Genomic DNA, 19,560 nt, shown 5'->3' with positions numbered 1-19,560 from the left:
CCTCATCCACTTTTCGACATGCACATTGTATGAAGTCCATGGACAACGTCCGCTCCTCTGATTGGCCCTTGAGTGCAGGGGACACACCAACACCGCGCAGAGCACAGGATTGCTGTGCTTTCCTTCTAGAATGTCATGGAAGGCCCCTAATGTTCCGACGGGTATGCGACTGCTGTGAGATTGAAAATTTCGAAAATAAATATGAACAAATGTGAAAATAATCCGTCACGCTCCGAATTGTGCCGATTTACGGATAAATTATAAACATCACTCTTATATTATAATTTATACTCAACTATCAATGTGTAAAAAAAAATAATGAAAAAACTATAAATATTTTTTTGAAAAAACCTATATATATTTACATGAGTTTTTATATATGATGTGTTTGATTGTATTTATGGATCATAAAAATATAAAAACCTCTCCATAATTTTTTTTAATATTTCATTAACCTATAACTCAGAATTTAAATTGTTTTTAAAAAAATTTAAAGAGTAAATTAAGATATGGATGATATGCGCATTATTATTGTTCAAACTATGAGGAGGTGAAATATCTTGAGTCTTTATTATGGGTTAGCTTCCAAATGTATCCAACGTCACATTGATCAGTCGGACACGACTCCCCATTCCTTCAATTAATAAATATACCCTACAATCCCATCTTCCTATACTCCATTTTCACAAGCTCTTGCAGCAGAAAGAGGCTCAGAGATTTGAGGAATTGAGAAAGAAGAGCAATGGGTAGGACTCCCAAGGGAAGAACAGTGATGGAGGTTGGAGCTGATGGGGTTGCTCTCATCACCCTTATCAACCCTCCTGTCAATTCCCTCTCTTTTGATGGTACTCCTCTTTAATCCCTCGCCCTTATCAGATCTCATTCATCTCTTCAATTTTTCCACCTCCACTTCACATCACACCTCAATTTTATGCTTGCCTGTTCGTCACACAGGCTTTGATTTTGCCCAAATTGTTGCAAGTTTTTGAATTGTAACTGTGGAACGCTAGAATTGTGGGTAATTGTGAACTGGGTTTGGGTGTAATATTAACTTCATCAATTAGCAAAGCAAGTATTAAATGCTAAAAGTGCCTAGAAGCGTTCTATTGGGGGACTCTGATCTGCATACGATTTTGTGTATGGGGATGGGGTTTTTCTTCAAAGTGGGATTTATTCATGGTTTGACTTGTAGTGACTTGAAGATCAATCCATAGTTGGTATTTTCACAGACTTGATCGATGTATTCTTTTCTTCGCGTATCTAAATTTGTTTTTGCACATTCATGCTAAGAAAATAATAGACTGGTTGGTGTTTTCGGTGAATTGGGTTGTTATCCCACCCTGATCAGAAAGGTCAATGCTATTGGATGTTTTGCTTTCGATGGGAAGAGTGTTCCCTAAGGTTAAGATTTGAAGTGCTGCTGTCTTTTAGCAGGAAATGGGAAGAGTTCATATTTTTATTGGATGCTCTAAAGCGGTTCAAATGACATTTGTACAAAGATAACTTTGCTCTTTCTTCCACAAGAAATCTATCACTTTCCCAAATATTTTGGGCAAAACTTGTGGGAAAAAAAAATTTCTGATTAAATTTTTATTACCATTTTGTTTGTTTTGGGAAAAAAAAATTACGGGGCAAAATATTTTGTGGATTCGGTAAAATTCCAAACTAAATAAACTGACTCTTTAGAATTGTCTGTTTAACAAAATTCATCAGAAGAGTTGACTTCTCGAAAAAAAGGACTTCTGGTAAAATTACATCTGCCAGGTAAACTCAAAGGGAAAATTTCAATTTGTGATCATCTTTTGGAGTAAGTTTGCCATCTTATTTACCGGTTCATATTGTCCGGGATGGCATCATCTGTTGAACTCAGGCCACAGGGTTTTCTTTCACTATCTCTAACACATCCCATTTTCATTATCATCATATAGCTTTCAATTTACATCATATAATTTCTTCTCATTGTTCTTTGTTGGACATGATCAATTTGTGTGTTATTTAACCAACTCAGTAGCCAATAGACCTTCTTTTGTCTCGCTATGTATTCGTACAGCCTCCTGTATTCATGGTGGCATCCTTGTGTATCTCTATTTTCCTCTTCTCCACATTCACGTCTAACTGAGAATTGCGATCTATAACCAAATTTTGAGAACTTGCAGAGAGTTCAAATCTGTTTTAATGAATAGAAATGTCATATTATTATGAATAAATAATATAATATATATATATATTTTTCTTTTTTCAGTGCTAAACAGCTTAAAAGAGAGTTATGAGGAAGCCTTACGTAGAGATGATGTTAAGGCAATTGTTATTACAGGTAAATATGAAGAGCTTAGGTCTTATCCATTTTTTCGAGCAGTGGTTACCATTGAGGTATCAAGCTAATATCTGAGTTATTGGAGCAGGTGCAAAAGGAAAGTTTTCTGGTGGTTTTGATATCACAGCTTTTGGTGGAATCCAAGCTGGAGGTATGTGTACTGCTTTATAGGTCTTATATTCTAGTGAAATCACATCAAATCTTCGCTAAGTCAGTTGTATTTTTCACAGGTGAAGCTTCAAAGCCTGGTTATGTATCAGTAGAAATTCTCACTGACACTGTAGAAGGTACATGCTTGAGTTTTATCTTCTTCCTTCACGATTTAAAGCTTCCCACAGAAATGTGTTATTTTACATGATCTAATGATTAGTTTGTTTATTAGCTGCAAGGAAACCTTCAGTTGCTGCTATTGATGGCCTTGCCTTGGGTGGAGGATTAGAGGTTGCAATGGTATGTATTTCTATTTCTTTTCGACAAAAAGATTTCCTATCAAATTTGGTAAAGATGACCATTAAATTGGCTCTGCCAGGGCTGCCATGCACGAATATCTACTCCTAATGCTCAACTAGGCCTTCCTGAACTTCAGCTTGGAATAATTCCAGGATTTGGAGGTACGTATGTATCTTGACATGCACAAATACTATTAGACTACCCATACCTCTGGTAAATTTAGAAATCATGTGCACTAAATTTACCTAGCTTAATTGAGATTTTTGAAATTGATCTCTACCAAGAGACTAAATGAAAGAATTGAAGATGCATGCATTTTGGAGACTGTACTGGCAAAGAGTGATTTGGTTTAGGTGGAAGGCACCATTAGTTATTGATACTTGTAACAGTACAAATTATTCCAGATTGGTTAATTTCTTTGAAGCTTTTACTCACAGTTGGAGAGCGGAGATTTGCTGGAACTAAGGCTTATTGGATGACAGAAAAATAACTGACATAAGATTTGACGAATTATTGCTCTGTAAATGATCTAATTGGATGATCTTGGACTGTGGTTAGAACCCTTGTATGGGCATAATAGTTTGGAGAAATGGAAAATATGAATTTCAAATCCAACTGCTTGTGTTTTGTCAAAAAGTAGAATATGCTCATATTAGATTGGTATTTAGTAATGAACTTATATGCTGTTTTATTATCAAAGATAACTAAGGGTTCTATTTCCTTTACCTTTTGTGAAACTCACACGCAACTTGCTCAGGAACCCAGCGACTTCCACGCCTTGTTGGCCTCTCAAAAGCCCTTGAAATGATGTTGGTATGTAATGGCTTCTTTTTCACATATAGTTTCAACAAGATACTTTAACCTCTCTCTCTCACACACACTCCCTTCGCAAATAGATGTCAAAGCCAGTTAAAGGAGTGGACGCTCATAGTTTGGGCCTTGTGGATGCTGTAGTTGCTCCAGATCAGTTAGTAAAGACTGCTCGCCAATGGGCCCTGGATATTTTAGAGTGTAGAAGACCATGGGTTCATAGTCTTTACAAGACCGACAAGTTGGAGCCCCTAGGGGAAGCAAGGGAGATACTCAAGTTTGCAAGAACTCAGGCACAGAAACAGGCTCCGAATTTGAAGCACCCATTACTTTGCATTGATGTTATTGAAGCGGGTATAGTTTCTGGTCCTGTTGCTGGACTTTGGAAGGTCAGTATCTGCTACTCTCTTTTGCTTTCTTTACAGATTACTGCTAACATGTGACTGGGTAATGGATGTTTGGTATTTGCAGGAGGCTGAGGCTTTTCAAGAACTTCTACACTCTGACATTTGCAAGTCCTTGGTCCACATCTTCTTCGCTCAACGAGGAACCTCAAAGGTTCAGATGAAACTGAAATTGCTACATTTGTTGGTTATTCTTCTCTAGTTTAAGAATAAAATAACCCACTATATTAGCAGGAAAATAAACTTCGTAGTCCTTCCATCAAATTTTTTTTTTCAAGGTTTAATTGTTCAGTTTTTCCCTGAAATTTGGATACACAAATTCATGGACATGTGTTGAATTTAAGGAATCTTGACTCCTAAAAACATATAGTTTTGCTATAGAAGGTTTTCTAAACCCTGGCTCAAGTCAATTTTTGTCACCCTGGAAGTAGAATTGACATTGTAGTTCATGGGAGTTAAAAATATAAAATCATGCATTGGCATTTAAGTAAAATTCCAGCCTTGGTGCTACACTGACCTGCTTATGGTTGATTATCAGTAGTCGAATTTGATTGAAATTGAGAATATGAACTTTTAACTTCAGTTTGCATTCTGTAACATTGCTGACAACTGAATCAAAAGTCCGAGGCTGAATTAGGCTGTCGGAATAAACCTAATCATCTTGGTCAGTCATTATTTTTTTCATGAAACCTTAGTGTAAGATTTGTTCTGATGGAGAAAGTGACAAAAGAGCAGCATTTTTTTTTCTTTGTTTTCACATTTTTTATCAAGTTCAGGCCCATGTCCTAGTAAAAATGAAGTGTCAACTACAATGTTGAAGATGCGAGCTTGATTCAGCCCTACCCGTCTTGACTAGATTATATTTTTTCCATTTAACTCCACTGATGCTTTATACTTTTACAGGTTCCTGGGATCACTGATCTGGGTTTGGTACCAAGACGAATAAACAAAGTTGCTATTCTTGGTGGAGGATTGATGGGATCTGGAATTGCAACAGCATTGATGCTTAGTAATTATCCTGTGATCCTGAAGGAAGTAAATGAAAAGTTCTTACAGGCTGGGATTGGTAGAGTCCGAGGTGAGGCTAAAATCCTATTTTAAGATTAGAGCTTGTATCTTAGTATCTTTTATATTTCATATCTCTTTCTGTTATGAGGTATGGTTGATTATCTGGCATTCCTTTTATTCAGCTAATTTGCAAAGCCGTGTCAAGAAAGGGGCAATGACTCAAGAGAAATTCGAAAAAACCTTCTCTCTTCTCAAGGGTGTCCTTGATTACGAGAGCTTTAAAGATGTAGACATGGTCATAGAGGTAGTTTAAAAACAAGTTAATTCATTTTACTATTATGTTTTGTTTGTTCTAAAATTTTGGAGAAAAGTGAGTTTGATTAGTTTTGGCTTTCTTGCACCAGGCGGTCATTGAGAATGTCTCTCTAAAGCAACAAATTTTTGCGGATCTTGAAAAATTTTGCCCACCACATTGCATTCTTGCAAGTAACACTTCGACAATTGACTTAAACCTGATTGGTGAAAAGACCAGGTCCCATGACCGGATTGTTGGAGCCCATTTCTTTAGGTAATGTCTGGGGTATATATGTCTGTTATTATTATTAGTTTTTTTAATGTGTCATTCAACAGTCGTCCTATGCTTCTGATGCAGTCCCGCTCATGTGATGCCACTGTTGGAAATTGTTCGCACTCAGAGAACATCTCCCCAAGTAATTGTTGATTTACTAGATATCGGAAAGAAGATAAAGAAAACCCCTGTTGTGGTTGGCAATTGCACCGGTTTTGCTGTCAACAGGATGTTTTTTCCTTACACACAGGCTGCTCTTTTGCTCGTTGAACATGGTGCAGATGTCTATCAGATTGATAGGGCAATTACCAAATTTGGAATGCCAATGGGCCCATTCAGGTACTTAAAGGAACTAGAATATTGCTGGTTAGCATCTTGATCTCTCTGTTGCTTCTTAAAAATTAAGATAGTCCAAACTGAACTACTTTCAACATTTTATCCATTCATGCAGATTGGTTGACTTAGTTGGTTTTGGTGTGGCAATTGCAACTGGCGGACAGTTTGTTCAGAATTTTCCTGAGCGAACCTATAAATCAATGTTAATCCCAATCATGCAAGAGGATAAGAGAGCAGGTGGAGTTTGTTGTTCAAAACTTTATTGGGCTATTCACTAACCCTATTACTAACATATATTAAAACTTAGGTGCAGATCTTTATAATTTCTTTAATCCACCGTGGCACTTTTTTCAGGTGAAACTACTCGCAAAGGGTTCTATGTATATGATGATAAACGTAAAGCAAGCCCAGATCCTGAACTGAAGAAGTATGTTGAAAAGGCAAGGGGCATTTCTGGTGTTGCCATTGACCCTAAGGTCTCTCTCTCTATCCGTGTGTGGCTTTAATGCCATCTAATTCTGACCACAGTATATTATAGCGGTGGACAACAAAAATGTGTTTTCGTTCTCAGAGCTCTCTTTAATTCTAGTTGAAACACACACTCACTCTCTCTCTCTCTCTCTCTTTCCTGAATTTTGTGAGATTGAACTTGGTCACAGCTAATGAAATTATCTGATAAAGACATTGTGGAGATGATATTCTTCCCTGTGGTGAATGAGGCATGCCGAGTCTATGCTGAGGGTATTGCAGTCAAAGCAGCAGACCTTGACATTGCTGGTGTTATGGGCATGGGTTTCCCTCCTTACAGGTTCGTAGTTTAATTCATTGAAGAGTACTTCCAAATTAGTACTCACACTAATCTCACACTAATCTTTGGTGCACTTGTTGCTTAGGGGAGGAATCATGTTCTGGGCCGATTCTCTTGGATCCAAGTACATCTATTCAAGGTTGGAGGCATGGTCAAATCTGTATGGTGGCTTCTTCAAGCCTTGTGCATACTTGGCCGAAAGAGCTGCCAAGGGAGCTCCTCTGGTGAGAAATCTGAAACTGGTGTTTGTGCATCATATAAACACGTGATCTATGACAAATAGGTGATACATCATAAGACCTGATGCATCATAAGTCCCAGATTACCAAACGCATCATCATCCCTGTGGCATCATTCATGCCTGTGGAACGTATTTACCAAAACAGTTTTTGAGAATTGTTTTTGAAAATAATTGTTTTTTTGATCTTTTGTAGAATAAAAATCTATTTGAGGACTTGAAATGTTTTTAACACCTTCATTATGTTTTTAAATATGTTTTATTTTTAATCATTTGTGATATTTGTATAATTATTTGTTAAAACAGTAAAAAAAAACAAAGTGAAAAGGACTAAAAGCAAATACCCTTTTTTTTTTAGTTTGATTGTCAAAATATATTTTTCTCTGTTTCTGTTCTGAAAATTAAAAAAACTGTTTTCGATCCGAGCTAGTGTTTGATGTAAATTCATCATGTTTCTGGCACCTTAATTTAAAAGGTTCTGCATGTCACATCCATAAAGGTGACTGTTGAATGCCAATGTATGGATCCTGACCCCAAGGGTAGATCAGTGCATTAGCTGTAGCTTGCTTGACCCCTATGACTGATGCCTTGCTATAATTGCTTCTCTAATAATGTTTTGGCCTGCTCCTTGCAGAGTTCCCCACTGGAGCGAGCAAAACCTCGACTGTAAGATGAATTTGCACCCACTTATTTCTTCTTCCCTGGTGTTAGAAAGAAGCTGGATTTGAGCTAAATAATGTACTTGGATGGAGAGTTGATTAAGGCAGGATGATTATTAACAAGTGAGAACTCAGGAAATAATAATTAATAATATCTTCTTAAACGAAGTTGGTTACGGGTTCTCTCTTTGCAATGCCTATAATTTGTAATTTTTCTAATTTTGGATTGACTGCAATCGAAATTCATGCATCATCGTCCCAAAGCTCCTCAACGGACTTGTAAGGCCCATTAGGATGGACAAACCAATGTCCTGAAAAACCCCTGCGCTGCGGAATCTTCTCAATCTTGGTCAGCTCATCATCATTGAGTTCCCAATCGAAGATTTGAAGATTTTCCTTCATCCTCTCCTTGCTGAAGCTTTTAACTAGAATGCTAACCCTTTGCTGGTGCAACCATCTCAAAGCAACCTGCATATGTCCAAAGGTTGATTTATTGGGCAATCTTCAACTTTTTGGACTAAGAAAATAGCTGATAAGGGCTTAGGTTAGACATCACTTCAAAACTCCTTTTGAGGAGCAATAATTCACTCCCACAATAAGTGGCGTGCCCAATTAGATTTTTTCCTCTTTTTGGATTAGACATTGGGCACATGTTTCACGTCAGGCTACTGAAACAAAACATGTGGACGAGTATTTCTCTTAATTTTTGGTAAGCTTCTTAGGAGAGAGTTAAGAGGTACGAAAACACTCGTCTGAATTTTTAAATTTTTACGAAAATTTCTATGATTTTGCCATCATGATTTTAGAAAGAGATTGTAAGTACCTGCGCCAAGCTTCTCCCTTTTGCAGCAGAGATTTCTTTCAAGATTGGACTCTCCACCACTGCAAGGGAGCCCCAGAAAGCTCCGTTTGCTCCCAGGGGAGACCATGCACTCACATGAATCCCCTTCTCCCTGCAAAACTCTCTCAGTTTCGCCTGTTGCCATGCTGCGTTCATTTCCACCTGAAACACGCGTTCAATTTCATCATCAACTCATGAACTAGCTCTGCCTATTATGCCTCAGCACACCCCCTGTTTTAATACCTGATTAACGGCAGGAGGGATGGCAGCATACTGGAGAAGCTGGGAGAGCTTCTTGCAACTGAAGTTGCTGACTCCAATAGATTTGGCTAAGCCCAATCTGCAGCACTCTTCCATGGCCTCCCATGTCCCTTTCATGTCCCATGGAAGAACTTCCTCCCCCCTGAAATCCTTGTCTGGAGCTTCCTTCTTCAACCTCACCGGCCAATGCACCAGATAAAGATCCACATACTCCATTCCCAGCTTCCTTCATTTATAAATTATATATTCAGAAAACAAAAAGCAATTCATATAAGTGAATAACAAACTCGAATTCAACTACTAATTTCAATAAATTCAGCTGAAATGTTAATAGTGGATTACTGGAGTGTTTTGTTGATGGCTGGAAGAACGAGGTCAGGGTGGTTGTCCTTGCACCATAGCTTTGAAGTGATGAACACTTCACTTCGACCCTTGATGAGACCTCTCGCCACAGCCTCTGCCACAGCTCGGCCTAGAGGCTCTTCGGAAGCATAGTGAGCAGCAGTGTCAAAATGGCGGTAGCCCACCTCAATGGCATCCACAAGGATGGAGGTGAGGTGGTGAGGTTGTGGCCAGGGAGAAGTTGCTGTTCCCATGCCTACCAAAGGCATTTCCTGGCCGGAGCTCAGCAACACTCCTGGGATTTGGTTTCTCGGCTCCATCCTTGTGGGCCAAAGATATAGATAGAAGAAGAGCAGAGGGTGGGTCTTTGACTCTCTGTTACTGATTTTCCTAGTATAAATAACTTACGAGTTACGAGTATGCTTTTTCTGTACGGCACTGAGTGGATAAGCCAATGCTATACTGCCACGTGTATACTAAATCAGAAAGAATCACCCCTGGGGCTTCATGCATGGCCATGGAGGGCCTAAGACCCACAGTTGATCTGGTGTTCCACTGTTGGGCCAATGTACTGGTTAATGAGCTAGGCCATACTTTATGGAGTTAGGAAAGCATGGGGTTGATGTGGGGACATTCAGCATCCGTCTGCCACCTTCATTCAAAGCTTGAGCATGTTAGTTAGCATTATGGCATATGGAAAAAAGTAGCTCTGCTGATGTTATTCATGCATTGACTCTGGCCTATCTGACCCTGTAAGGCTGTAACTGATGCCTTGCTATTATTGCTTCTCTACTCATGTTTCTGACCTCTCCCTTGCAGAGTACTTCTCCAATTCCACCAAAATGATTTGAGGATGGAGAGTTGATGGAGGGAAGGCACAAGTACTGAGAGCTATGAAGACAATACTTGGGTTAATAACATCAATTCAGATGTACTTGATTACGGGTTGTTGTAGGAAGAGTGTAAATAATTTTTATTTTTATTTTATTTTTGGGAAGAATCCTATTGGGAATTATTTTATTTTATTTTATTTTGTTTTATTCTATTAGTCTTATATTTTTTTGGAAGAGTCCTATTAGGATTGTGTCAGTGGAGTCTCATTCCTTTTATAAGTAGAATCTCCTTTTGTTTTGAGTCATATTCTGATTACAAGTATAGTTCCATTTGGACTGTATTAGTGGCCTATAAAATAGGTCACCCCTCATTTTTTAAAGACAAATACCAATTTTTCAGATAATTTTTCAGGGAGTTTTTCAAAGAGTCTTTTCATACATTTATCTGAAGGAATTTTTTTTAAACCCAAGTTGTACACATCTCGCTTATAGAGTGCATCTAATGTGAGATCCAACTGTTGAATCCTGGAGGTAGACCATTGGTATCCTAGTGCACCTAGTTCGTCTTCAAGGAGAATGAATCTATTTCAAGGACAATATTTGTCACATCTTAGTCGATAAGTTTTTCTTTTTATTAATTATGTTCTTTATTTGTCTTTTGGGCTAGTCAATTGTTTCCATACCCTTAAAACCAACAATCTTGAAATATATTCCAATGAAAGCTTCCCTAGTTTACACTCGTCCTGACACCTCTAAATGTGATCCCTTCAATGGGACATTCTTTAAGAGATGATAGGAAAGGGTTTTCTTTGCAATTGATGTAGTGAACTTGGGACACATTTTGACTGACCCAAAACCAAAAAATGGTTCTCATATGTTACCAACCCGGGAAACTAGAAATAAACAAGTTAGGCATGCTATTCTGAGTATCATTTCTAATGAACTTTTTGATATTTATTGTCAATTAAAAGTTGAAAAAGAAATTTGGGATGCAATAAATAAAAAATATATTTTGGAAGATGCAGGAACTCAAAAATATGCCATAGGGAATTTTAGAAATTTCCAAATGACCAAGGATGGAGATGTATCATCTCAAATCCATGATTACCACTTGTTGATTAATGACTTAGCTATTGAAGACATTAAATTACTCGAACCTTTTGTGGCTGGTTATTTAGTAGAGACTCTTCTAGAGTCTTGGAAAAACTACAAAAATAACATGAAATATAAAAGGAAACAAATGTCCCGAGAGGATGTCATAATCCCTATTAGGATTGAAGAACAAAACCGAAATAGGGACAATGTTGAGAAAACTAAGGAATTGTTTTCTAAGGCTAATGTAGTAGAAGAAAAACCTAAACCCAAAAATAATAAGTCTAAGAAACAAAACTCTAGGACCAAGCCCAATACATCAAACAAGGTCCAGAACTCAACTATTAAAAAATAGGATAATTACTTTGTTTGTGGCAAGTCTGGACACCATGCAGCTCAATGTCGCCGCAGGAGGAGAACTAATAAGTCCAATTTAAAGGCAAATATGACAGAGGTAAAGGTAATCATAGTAGTAATCTCCTTTGAGGTGAGCATGGTCACCAATATGAAGGAATGGGTGGTAGACTCTAAGACTACCAGACACATATGTGGGAATAGAAGAGCATTTACTTCCTATACCATTGTAAAGGAAGGAGAGAAACAAGTGTTTATGGGTGATTCTAGATCTACTCTAGTGATTGGCAAATGGAAAGTTCTCTTCAAGCTAACCTCTGAAAAAGTGCTTGCCCTCAGTGATGTTCTTCATGTGCCAGATATCCGCTGGAACTTGGTGTCAGTATCTTTACTTGGAAAAGCAGGAGTGAAGATCTTGTTTGACTCTGATAAAATAGTTTTAACAAAGAATCATGCATTTGTGGGAAAAAGTTATTGTAATCAGGGTTTATTTATGTTGAATGTTTATGATATTATCAATAATAATGCATCTTCTTCTTCTGCTTACATAGTTTATTCTTATGATATTTGACATGGTAGACTAGGACATGCGAACTTTTCATATATGAAGAAAATGGTTGAATTGAGTTTCATCCCTAAACTGTCCTTAGAAAATGTGAATCTTGTGTAGAATCTAAAATTATAAAGAAATCTTGCAAATAAGTTAAAAGAGAATCAAATCTACTAAGTTTAATACACAGTGACTTAGGAGACCTAAAAAATACAATGACTAGAGGTGGTAAACGATTCTACATAACTTTCATAGATGAATACTCAAGGTATAAGGGTATATCTTTTGAGAAACAAAGATGAAGCAAGAGATGCTTTCATCAAGTACAAAAATGAAGTGAAAAATCAACTAAGTAAGAAAATTAAAAGACTTAGAATTGATAAGGGAGGAGAGTATGAGTCCAACCCCTTTAATTCTTTTTGTGAAGATCATGAGATCATTTAGAAAACTACTCCTCCTTATTCCCCTGAGTCTAATGGAGTAGTAGAAAGGAAAAATAGGACCTTAAAAGAAATAATGAATGCAATGTTGGTAAGTTCAGGAACACCCTTGAACTTGTGGGGGAAAACTATTTTATCCGCATGTCATATTCAAAATAGAATACCTTACAAGAAAATTGGTAAAACTCCTTATGAGCTGTGGAAGGGTTATGCACCTAATATAGCATACCTGGAAGTGTGAGGGTATTTAACTAAAGTTCTTCTCCCTGAACCTAAAAAACGAAAACTAGGTCCTAAAACCTTTGATGTAATGTTATGCTGAGAATGGTGCAACATATAGGTTTCTTGTTACTAAGTCATAAAATAGTCCTATAGATGTCAATACTATAATAGAAACAAAGAATGCAGATTTCTTTGAAAACATATTTCCTATGAAACTAAAAAAAACAAGTAAAGACAAGTCTATTGAACCTTCTGAATTTGAACCTAGAAGGAGTAAAAAAGATAGGAAATAAACAAACTTTGGAGATGGTTTCTACACCTTCCTAATAGATGAGGACCCTAGATCCTACAAAGAAGCTATAACTTCTCCTGATGCACCATTATGGACGGAGGCCATTAACAATGAAATCAAATCAATCATGTATAACCATACATGAGAGTTAGTAGATTTACCTCCTGGTGCAAAGACTATTGGTTGTAAGTGGATATTTAAAAGAAAGTTAAAACAAGATGGGTCCATAGAGAAGTATAAAGCTCGCTTAGTTGCCAAATGCTTTAAACAAAGGAATGATGTAGATTACTTTGACATATTTGCCCCTATGACTAGAATAACATCAATTAAAGTATTGATCGCTCTAACTTCCATTCATAATTTGGTGATACACCAAATGGATGTCAAGACTGCATTCTTGAATGGGGATTTGGAAGAAGAAATTTATATGGATCAACCTGAGGGTTGTGTAGCTCCAGATAAGGAGAAAAAAGTGTATAAGTTAGTTAAATCACTATATGGGTTAAAACAAGCTCCCAAGCAATGGCACAACAAGTTTGATCATGTGTTAGTAACTAATGGATATTCCATTAATGATGCCGATAAGTGTAGCTACAACAAGTATGAGGATAACACATGTGTAGTCATCTACCTTTATGTTGATGACATGTTGATCTTTGGAACTAGCCTAGAGGTTGTGTGTGAGACCAAAAGATTCCTAGGTTCTAAGTTTGATATGAAAGACCTAGGAGAGACAAAGGTGATTCTAGGAATTAAAATAATTAGAACACCTAATGGGCTTAAACTCTCTCAAGAGCACTATGTTGAAAAAATCCTAAGGAAGTTTGAACACTTTGATTGTAAACCGGCGTCAACTTCTTATGATCCTAGCTCACAGTTGAAGAAAAAATAGAGAATATAGTGTTGCCCAAATAGAATATGCTTAGATCATAGGAAGCCTAATGTACTTAATGAACCACACCAGACCTGACATTGCTTATGTAGTAAGTAGATTGAGTCGGTACACCCAAAGTCCTAATCAGGACCATTGGACTGTTGTTCGTAAAGTCTTTAAGTATTTGAGAGGCACCATTAACTATGGTTTGTGCTTTAGTGGATTTCCAAATGTCCTTGAAGGATTTAGTGATGCAAATTGGATCTCAGATTCAGATGAGATGGAATCCACTAGTGGATATGTTTTCATCATTTGTGGAAGTGCAGTTTCTTGGAAGTCTGCCAAGCAAACTAGCATTACTTAGTCTATTATGGAGGCTAAGTTTATTGCCTTAGAAAAGACAAGTTCTGAGGCTAAGTAACTTAGAAACCTCTTAACAAGTATCCCTTTATGGATAAGATCAGCCCCATCTATGTCTATGTGTTGTGATAGCCAAACTGCAATTGCTAAGACTAAGAGTAAAATATTTAATGGGAAGAACAAACATATAAGCCTAAGGCAAAATATTACGCGACAGCTTCTTGAATCAGGGGTTATATCCCTATAATTTGTGAGGTTAGAGTTGAATTTGGTCGATCATTTGACCAAACCACTAAATAAGAAACTAGTGGAAGAAACATCAAACGGGATGGGGCTTATGCCTATTACAAAAGTCAAGAGCAATGTTTTCAGAACCGGACCGGTCATTGAACCGGAAAAGTTACCGGTTCACGGTTCACCGGTCGAACCGGTGACGTCATAAATATGTAATTTATATATTATTAAAATAAAAAATAATTATAAAAATTTTAAAATATATATGAATAAATTAAAAATCAATAATATTATTTTATATATTTGATATTATCAAATTAAATGAAATGTATACAATATTTAATGTGAATATATTAAAAATGAAAAATTTAACTAATTTTATAATTTTTAAAAATATTATATTATTTTTATTTAATATTATAAAAAAAATTAAAATCCAATATATATTGTTTTGTTTGGCATATCACATAACAAAACACGGGTAGCCGGGTGGTGTCTTAGCTTACTTACAAAACTTGAGGTCCCAGTTTCAAATCCTCCTCTTGTTGCATTTGTTAAATCTTTTTGGCTTTTTCATTGATATTATCATATGGAATCCCACATCGGTTTGTGAGAGAAATAAGGGTGCAAAGGATGCCTATAAAAGGTATCCTCATTGAAAGCTATAGCACGCCAACCTTGTGGGCTCAAGACTGAGCATACTTAAAGGGTTTGGGTGTGGGCTTTGTCATGCTAAGACATGGCCCAATATGGTTTTTCCTGTAGCTTTTAATTTTTTATACATTGGGCTTGTTAAATGATGGGCCAATGGATTGTTCGGTTCGTTTAGAACCGTCCGGTTCTACCGATTCACCGGTTCGACCGCTGGTTCAGGTGGTTCGTAACCTGTCAAATGGCTAAACGGTTTAATAAGGTGGACAAGACCGGAAATGCGACAGGTCGACAGTTGAACCGGTTGGACCGGCCGATCCGGTCCGGTTTTTAAAACATTGGTCAAGAGTGGTGGTAATCCAACATATTAGAATGGAAATTCCATGAAGTAGGTTGATATGGGTAATAACAAATCACTTCTTGAGTTGAGGTGCTCTATCAACTCTAATTGTATGAGAGTCTATCCTTATGGTGTAGATAGAGCGTATTCTGCATTGACTAAGGTTGAGTGTTTACTCTTAATGAATACCATATTCCTTATGGACGATATGTTTAATGCAAAACATACTTAATGGATTCACCTATATGAGAGTGGAGGTGGGGTTGCTTCCTATGAGAACTTAGGCAGGTTTTCTAGAGCTCTCATGAATATCCAGGCAAAGTGCATGACTTATTTGTGTCAACCCGTTTTGTATAACTCGTAGTGTAGTTGAGAAAACCAATGTGGATAAAAGTCCCTTGAGTTACATCAAGAAAAACTGGTTCATAGAAATTTATTTTCATCGTGTTTTGTGATTCAATACTTATTTGTCTTAAGACTGATTCATAGCCTTTGGGCACCAGTATTGATGCATTGGATTCTTTTTTTCTTCAAAAAAATAATTAAAAAAATCACGTTTACACTATGTGGGGGATTGTAGAAAGAATGTAAATAATTTTTATTTTTATTTTATTTTTTGGAAGAATCCTATTGGGATTATGCTAGTGGAGTCCCATTTTTTTTGTAAGTAGAATCCCTTTCCACTTTGAGTCATATTCTAATTACAAGTAAAGTCTCATTGAGACTACATTAGTGACCTATAAAAACAGGTCACCCCTCACTCTCTAAACGAATACCAATTTTTCAGAGATTTTTTCAGAGAGTTTTTCAGATAGTCTTTTCATACATCTTGTAGGACCTCAGGCGTTACCAACTCTCCTAAAAGCAATTGTTTGTAGGAAAGGCACATACCCTAACCTTATAGTGCATTCACCTAAGCGCCCACGACAAACACAAGGGGAGTTGATGGATGCGACCCCCAGCGATGCCCCTAGGGTTCGAACCCATGACCTCGGCTCTGATACCACTTATAGGACCTCAGACGCTACCAACTCTCCTAAAAGTAATTGCTTGTAGGAAAGACGCATACCCTAGCCTTATAGTGCATTTACCTAAGCGCCCACGGCGAACACAAGGGAAGTTGATGGACGCGGCCAACCCTCCAATCTGTCAACACATCTAACTGGAGGAATTTTTTTTAAACCCGAGTTGTACACATCTCGCTTATAGAGTGCACCCAAGGCGAGATTTGACTGTTGAATCCTGGAGGTAGACCATTGGTACCTAGTGCACCAAGTTCGTCTTTGAGAATGGTGGATCTATTTCAAAAACAGTGTTTGTCATGCCTCAGCCAATAAGTTTTTCTTCTTATTAATTATGTTATTTGTTTGTGTCTTTTAAGCTAGTCAATTGTTTCCATACCCTTAAAACCAACAGTTCTATCAAGGATGCCCAAAAAATCAATTGAATTCCCAATGATCAAATTTTAAAATTTCTTTTCATAATTTCGAATTTTTGAAATACCTAACATAAAACCGAAATAAATGGTTTGATTTTACGATTTCTTATATTATCCATTTAGGAGATATTTTTTTCACAATTGAATACATTTATATGATTGGACCACTTAGAGCCCGTTTGGTAGTGATTCTAAAAAACGTTTTTAATATTTTTAATACTTGAAAAAAATTATTATTCAAGTGTTAGAAATACTAAAACATTTTCTAAAATCACTCTCAAACGCACTCTTAGTATCATTAATAGATACAATAAGAGTCCGTTTGACAGTGATCTTAGGAAACGCTTTTAATATTTCTAATACTTGAAATTTTTTATTATTCAAATATTAGAAATATTAAAAAAATTTTTTATTATCACTCTTAAATGAGCTCTAACAATAACTATTTATTTAATTGGATTATAGTAATATAATTTGAAATGGGGTTTAATATTTAAATTTTTTTAATCTACAATATCCAATTATACTCCTTTTGTTTCGATTTTTGTTAAACTGAATTAAACTAAATCCATCAATTTCTTGTTTAACATCTATTAATTCAATTCTTAATGCATGAAAATTGATTAAATTGGTTCAATTTCATTTTAATATTCAAACCCAAACTGACCCAACCGTCAAACCTGTGGTTTTCGTTGTAACTTGTAAGATGGTGGTAGAAATCACAGGCCGGGTTTCTAGTTTCTATAACTTTCTACAAAAGATCATGATGATCTCCAAATAGACGAACGGATGACGAGAGTGCGTGGATAACCTGTTCTCATTTTCAGCACGCCATGCATCATCATCCCAAAGCTCCTCCAAGGATTTATAAGGGCCATCATGATGAACAAAAGATTGCCCAGAAAAACCCCTGCGCTGTGGGATCTGCCCAATCTTTGCGAGTTCATCATCACCGAGTTCCCAGTCAAAGATTTGAAGATTTTCCTTCATTCTCTCCTTATTGAAGCTCCTAACTACGATACTCACCCCTTGCTGGTGCAACCTTCATTTCTCCAACATTTGTTTGTGTCAACAAATCCGAAAATAGGTTATTTTAAATTAATAATAAATTTAAGGCATCATGGATGATTGCTATGAAAAATAATTAAAAGTTTTAGGTTTTGGAATGTATGTAATTAAATATAGAGTACTTTTTAAAAAACTACTTTTTAACATTTGAATTCACTATCACTTGGGATAAGGAAACTCAAACACAACATGTGGACATCACAAAAGCCATGGAATTCTCTAGTAGCATGTTTTTGCTCCGTGGACGTCATTCGAATCACTTGGGATAAGGAAACAGAATATGTGGATATCACAAAAGGTTCCATTGTTGGATGGAAGTGATACATCTATCTTCAGTCAAGTTTGATATAGACCTTTGGTCCTTTACTAAAAGAAATTGTAGTTATGCTATTTTAAAGGTTGAAAATCATTTTTTAATTTTTAAGATTTTTATTTGTACAAAAAAGGAGATGAAAATTCTTAGGAAATTAATATGTACTTGTATATACTTAAAAAGTTTTTAACGAAGCTACTTCCACAGAAAACGAAAAAGCAATCAAAGTATTGCCTCCAGTACCGGTTCATGGTTTTAGAAAGAGGTGTATGTGTAGATTTGTAAGTACCTGTGCCAAGCTCTTCCCTTTTGCAGCAGAGATTTCTTTGAGAAGTGGATTCTCGACCACTGCAAGTGAGCCCCAGATGGCTCCATTTGCTCCCAATGGAGACCATGCACTCACATGAATCCCCTTCTCTCTGCAAAACTCTCTCAGTTTCACCTGTTGCCATGCTGCGTTCATTTCCACCTGAAACAACATTCAATTTCATCATCATCAAGCCATGGACTACCTCTCCCAATTATGCTACAGAACATGCCTGTTCGTAAACCTGATTAACAGCAGGAGGGATAGTAGCATATTGGAGAGGCTGAGAGAGCTTTTTGCAACTGAAGTTGCTTACGCCAATAGACTTGGCTAGGCCCAATCTGCAGCACTCTTCCATGGCTTCCCATGTCCCTTTCATGTCCCAGCTGGGGAGGATATCCTCCTTTGCAAACTCAAAGCTTGCAGCTTCTTTTTTCAACCTCAACGGCAAATGCACCAGATAAAGATCCACATACTCCATTCCCAGCTTCCTTCATATCCACAAAACAACAACCGATACGTATAACAAACCTCATTTAACACTATCGATTTCAATATAATGCAACTGAAATGTCAGCAGTAATTACTGGAGTGTGTTGTTGAGGGCTGGGAGAACCAGGTCGTGGTGGTTGCAGTTGCACCATAGTTTTGAAGTGATGAACACTTCATCACGGCTCTTGATAAGGCCTCTCTCTGAGCCATAGGCGGCAGCAGTGTCAAAACAACTGTATGTATTTATAGTGCCTATATTAGTTGAGCAATAGGAAAGCCATCAGCGAACCATACCACTTTGATTAAAAACTTTAATTAATTAATCAGTGAATCAGATGATAATGAGAATGAGACTAATAAAATAATTGAATCAAGCGTCATCTATGTAAATTTCACCATGTTTGGAGTTCAAAACTTTTTCAACAGAAGAGAGTTTAATTAAAGAAAAAATATTTATGAGACCTGAAATGAACCATATGTCTAGTTCAGTTTCTGTGGCCAAAGACTTGTTGGGGCCATGGCAATCTCAATTTGCTCCTCTCACTGAAGTAGGTGCATTTCTGGCCTTACAATAGCACCATGTACCTGGGTTTTTGGATAACATGATGATCCACTTGGCTAAATTCAATGTGTTCTATATAGGATAAAAGAGAGTGAACAG

The 19,560-nt window shown here is 36.9% G+C and overlaps 2 protein-coding genes across 3 annotated transcripts; one reads left to right on the top strand and one right to left on the bottom strand.

The window, feature by feature from the left end:
• Window positions 1-620: 620 nt before the first annotated feature.
• On the top strand, window positions 621-7,771 carry LOC117914103 (glyoxysomal fatty acid beta-oxidation multifunctional protein MFP-a). The gene is made up of 18 exons (XM_034829289.1): window positions 621-845; window positions 2,243-2,314; window positions 2,403-2,465; window positions 2,545-2,601; window positions 2,697-2,764; window positions 2,844-2,925; window positions 3,522-3,577; window positions 3,661-3,963; window positions 4,046-4,132; window positions 4,882-5,056; window positions 5,169-5,290; window positions 5,391-5,554; window positions 5,639-5,893; window positions 6,006-6,127; window positions 6,245-6,366; window positions 6,550-6,698; window positions 6,784-6,922; window positions 7,571-7,771. The coding sequence occupies exons 1-18, from the start codon at window positions 743-745 to the stop codon at window positions 7,604-7,606; spliced, it is 2,175 nt and encodes a 724-aa protein (XP_034685180.1). The 5' UTR covers window positions 621-742; the 3' UTR covers window positions 7,607-7,771.
• On the bottom strand, window positions 7,691-19,423 carry LOC117914105 (methylecgonone reductase-like). 2 transcript variants are annotated; one of them, XM_034829293.1, is made up of 6 exons: window positions 19,362-19,423; window positions 18,995-19,132; window positions 18,769-18,898; window positions 8,680-8,796; window positions 8,419-8,598; window positions 7,691-8,063 (listed from the first exon to the last, which is right to left on the bottom strand). In XM_034829293.1, the coding sequence occupies exons 1-6, from the start codon at window positions 19,373-19,375 to the stop codon at window positions 7,839-7,841; spliced, it is 804 nt and encodes a 267-aa protein (XP_034685184.1). In that variant the 5' UTR covers window positions 19,376-19,423; the 3' UTR covers window positions 7,691-7,838. The 2 variants fall into 2 exon arrangements, with proteins under 2 accessions (XP_034685184.1, XP_034685183.1); XM_034829292.1 differs by lacking the exons at window positions 18,769-18,898; window positions 18,995-19,132; window positions 19,362-19,423 and adding exons at window positions 9,040-9,691; window positions 11,634-11,936 and having other exon boundaries at window positions 8,680-8,923.
• Window positions 19,424-19,560: the final 137 nt, after the last annotated feature.

The sequence above is a fragment of the Vitis riparia genome, chromosome 5 (genome assembly GCF_004353265.1).
Source record: "Vitis riparia cultivar Riparia Gloire de Montpellier isolate 1030 chromosome 5, EGFV_Vit.rip_1.0, whole genome shotgun sequence".
Lineage (NCBI taxonomy): Eukaryota > Viridiplantae > Streptophyta > Magnoliopsida > Vitales > Vitaceae > Vitis > Vitis riparia.
Note: the sequence above shows the minus strand (reverse complement) of the source record. Positions and strands in the feature narration are given on the sequence as shown.

What these genes read in the sequence shown, in the direction of transcription:
- LOC117914103 (XM_034829289.1), top strand. Translation starts at nt 743, where the DNA reads ATGGGTAGGACTCCCAAGGGAAGAACAGTGATGGAGGTTGGAGCTGAT. An exon ending in TAAGGCAATTGTTATTACAG is followed by an intron (nt 2,315 to 2,402) that starts GTAAATATGAAG and finishes TTATTGGAGCAG; the next exon opens with GTGCAAAAGGAAAGTTTTCT. An exon ending in CTGTTGCTGGACTTTGGAAG is followed by an intron (nt 3,964 to 4,045) that starts GTCAGTATCTGC and finishes TGGTATTTGCAG; the next exon opens with GAGGCTGAGGCTTTTCAAGA.
- LOC117914105 (XM_034829292.1), bottom strand. Translation starts at nt 9,359, where the DNA reads ATGGAGCCGAGAAACCAAATCCCAGGAGTGTTGCTGAGCTCCGGCCAG. An exon ending in TCCCTCCTGCCGTTAATCAG is followed by an intron (nt 8,599 to 8,679) that starts GTATTAAAACAG and finishes CGCGTGTTTCAG; the next exon opens with GTGGAAATGAACGCAGCATG. An exon ending in AAGGGAGAAGCTTGGCGCAG is followed by an intron (nt 8,064 to 8,418) that starts GTACTTACAATC and finishes GGACATATGCAG; the next exon opens with GTTGCTTTGAGATGGTTGCA.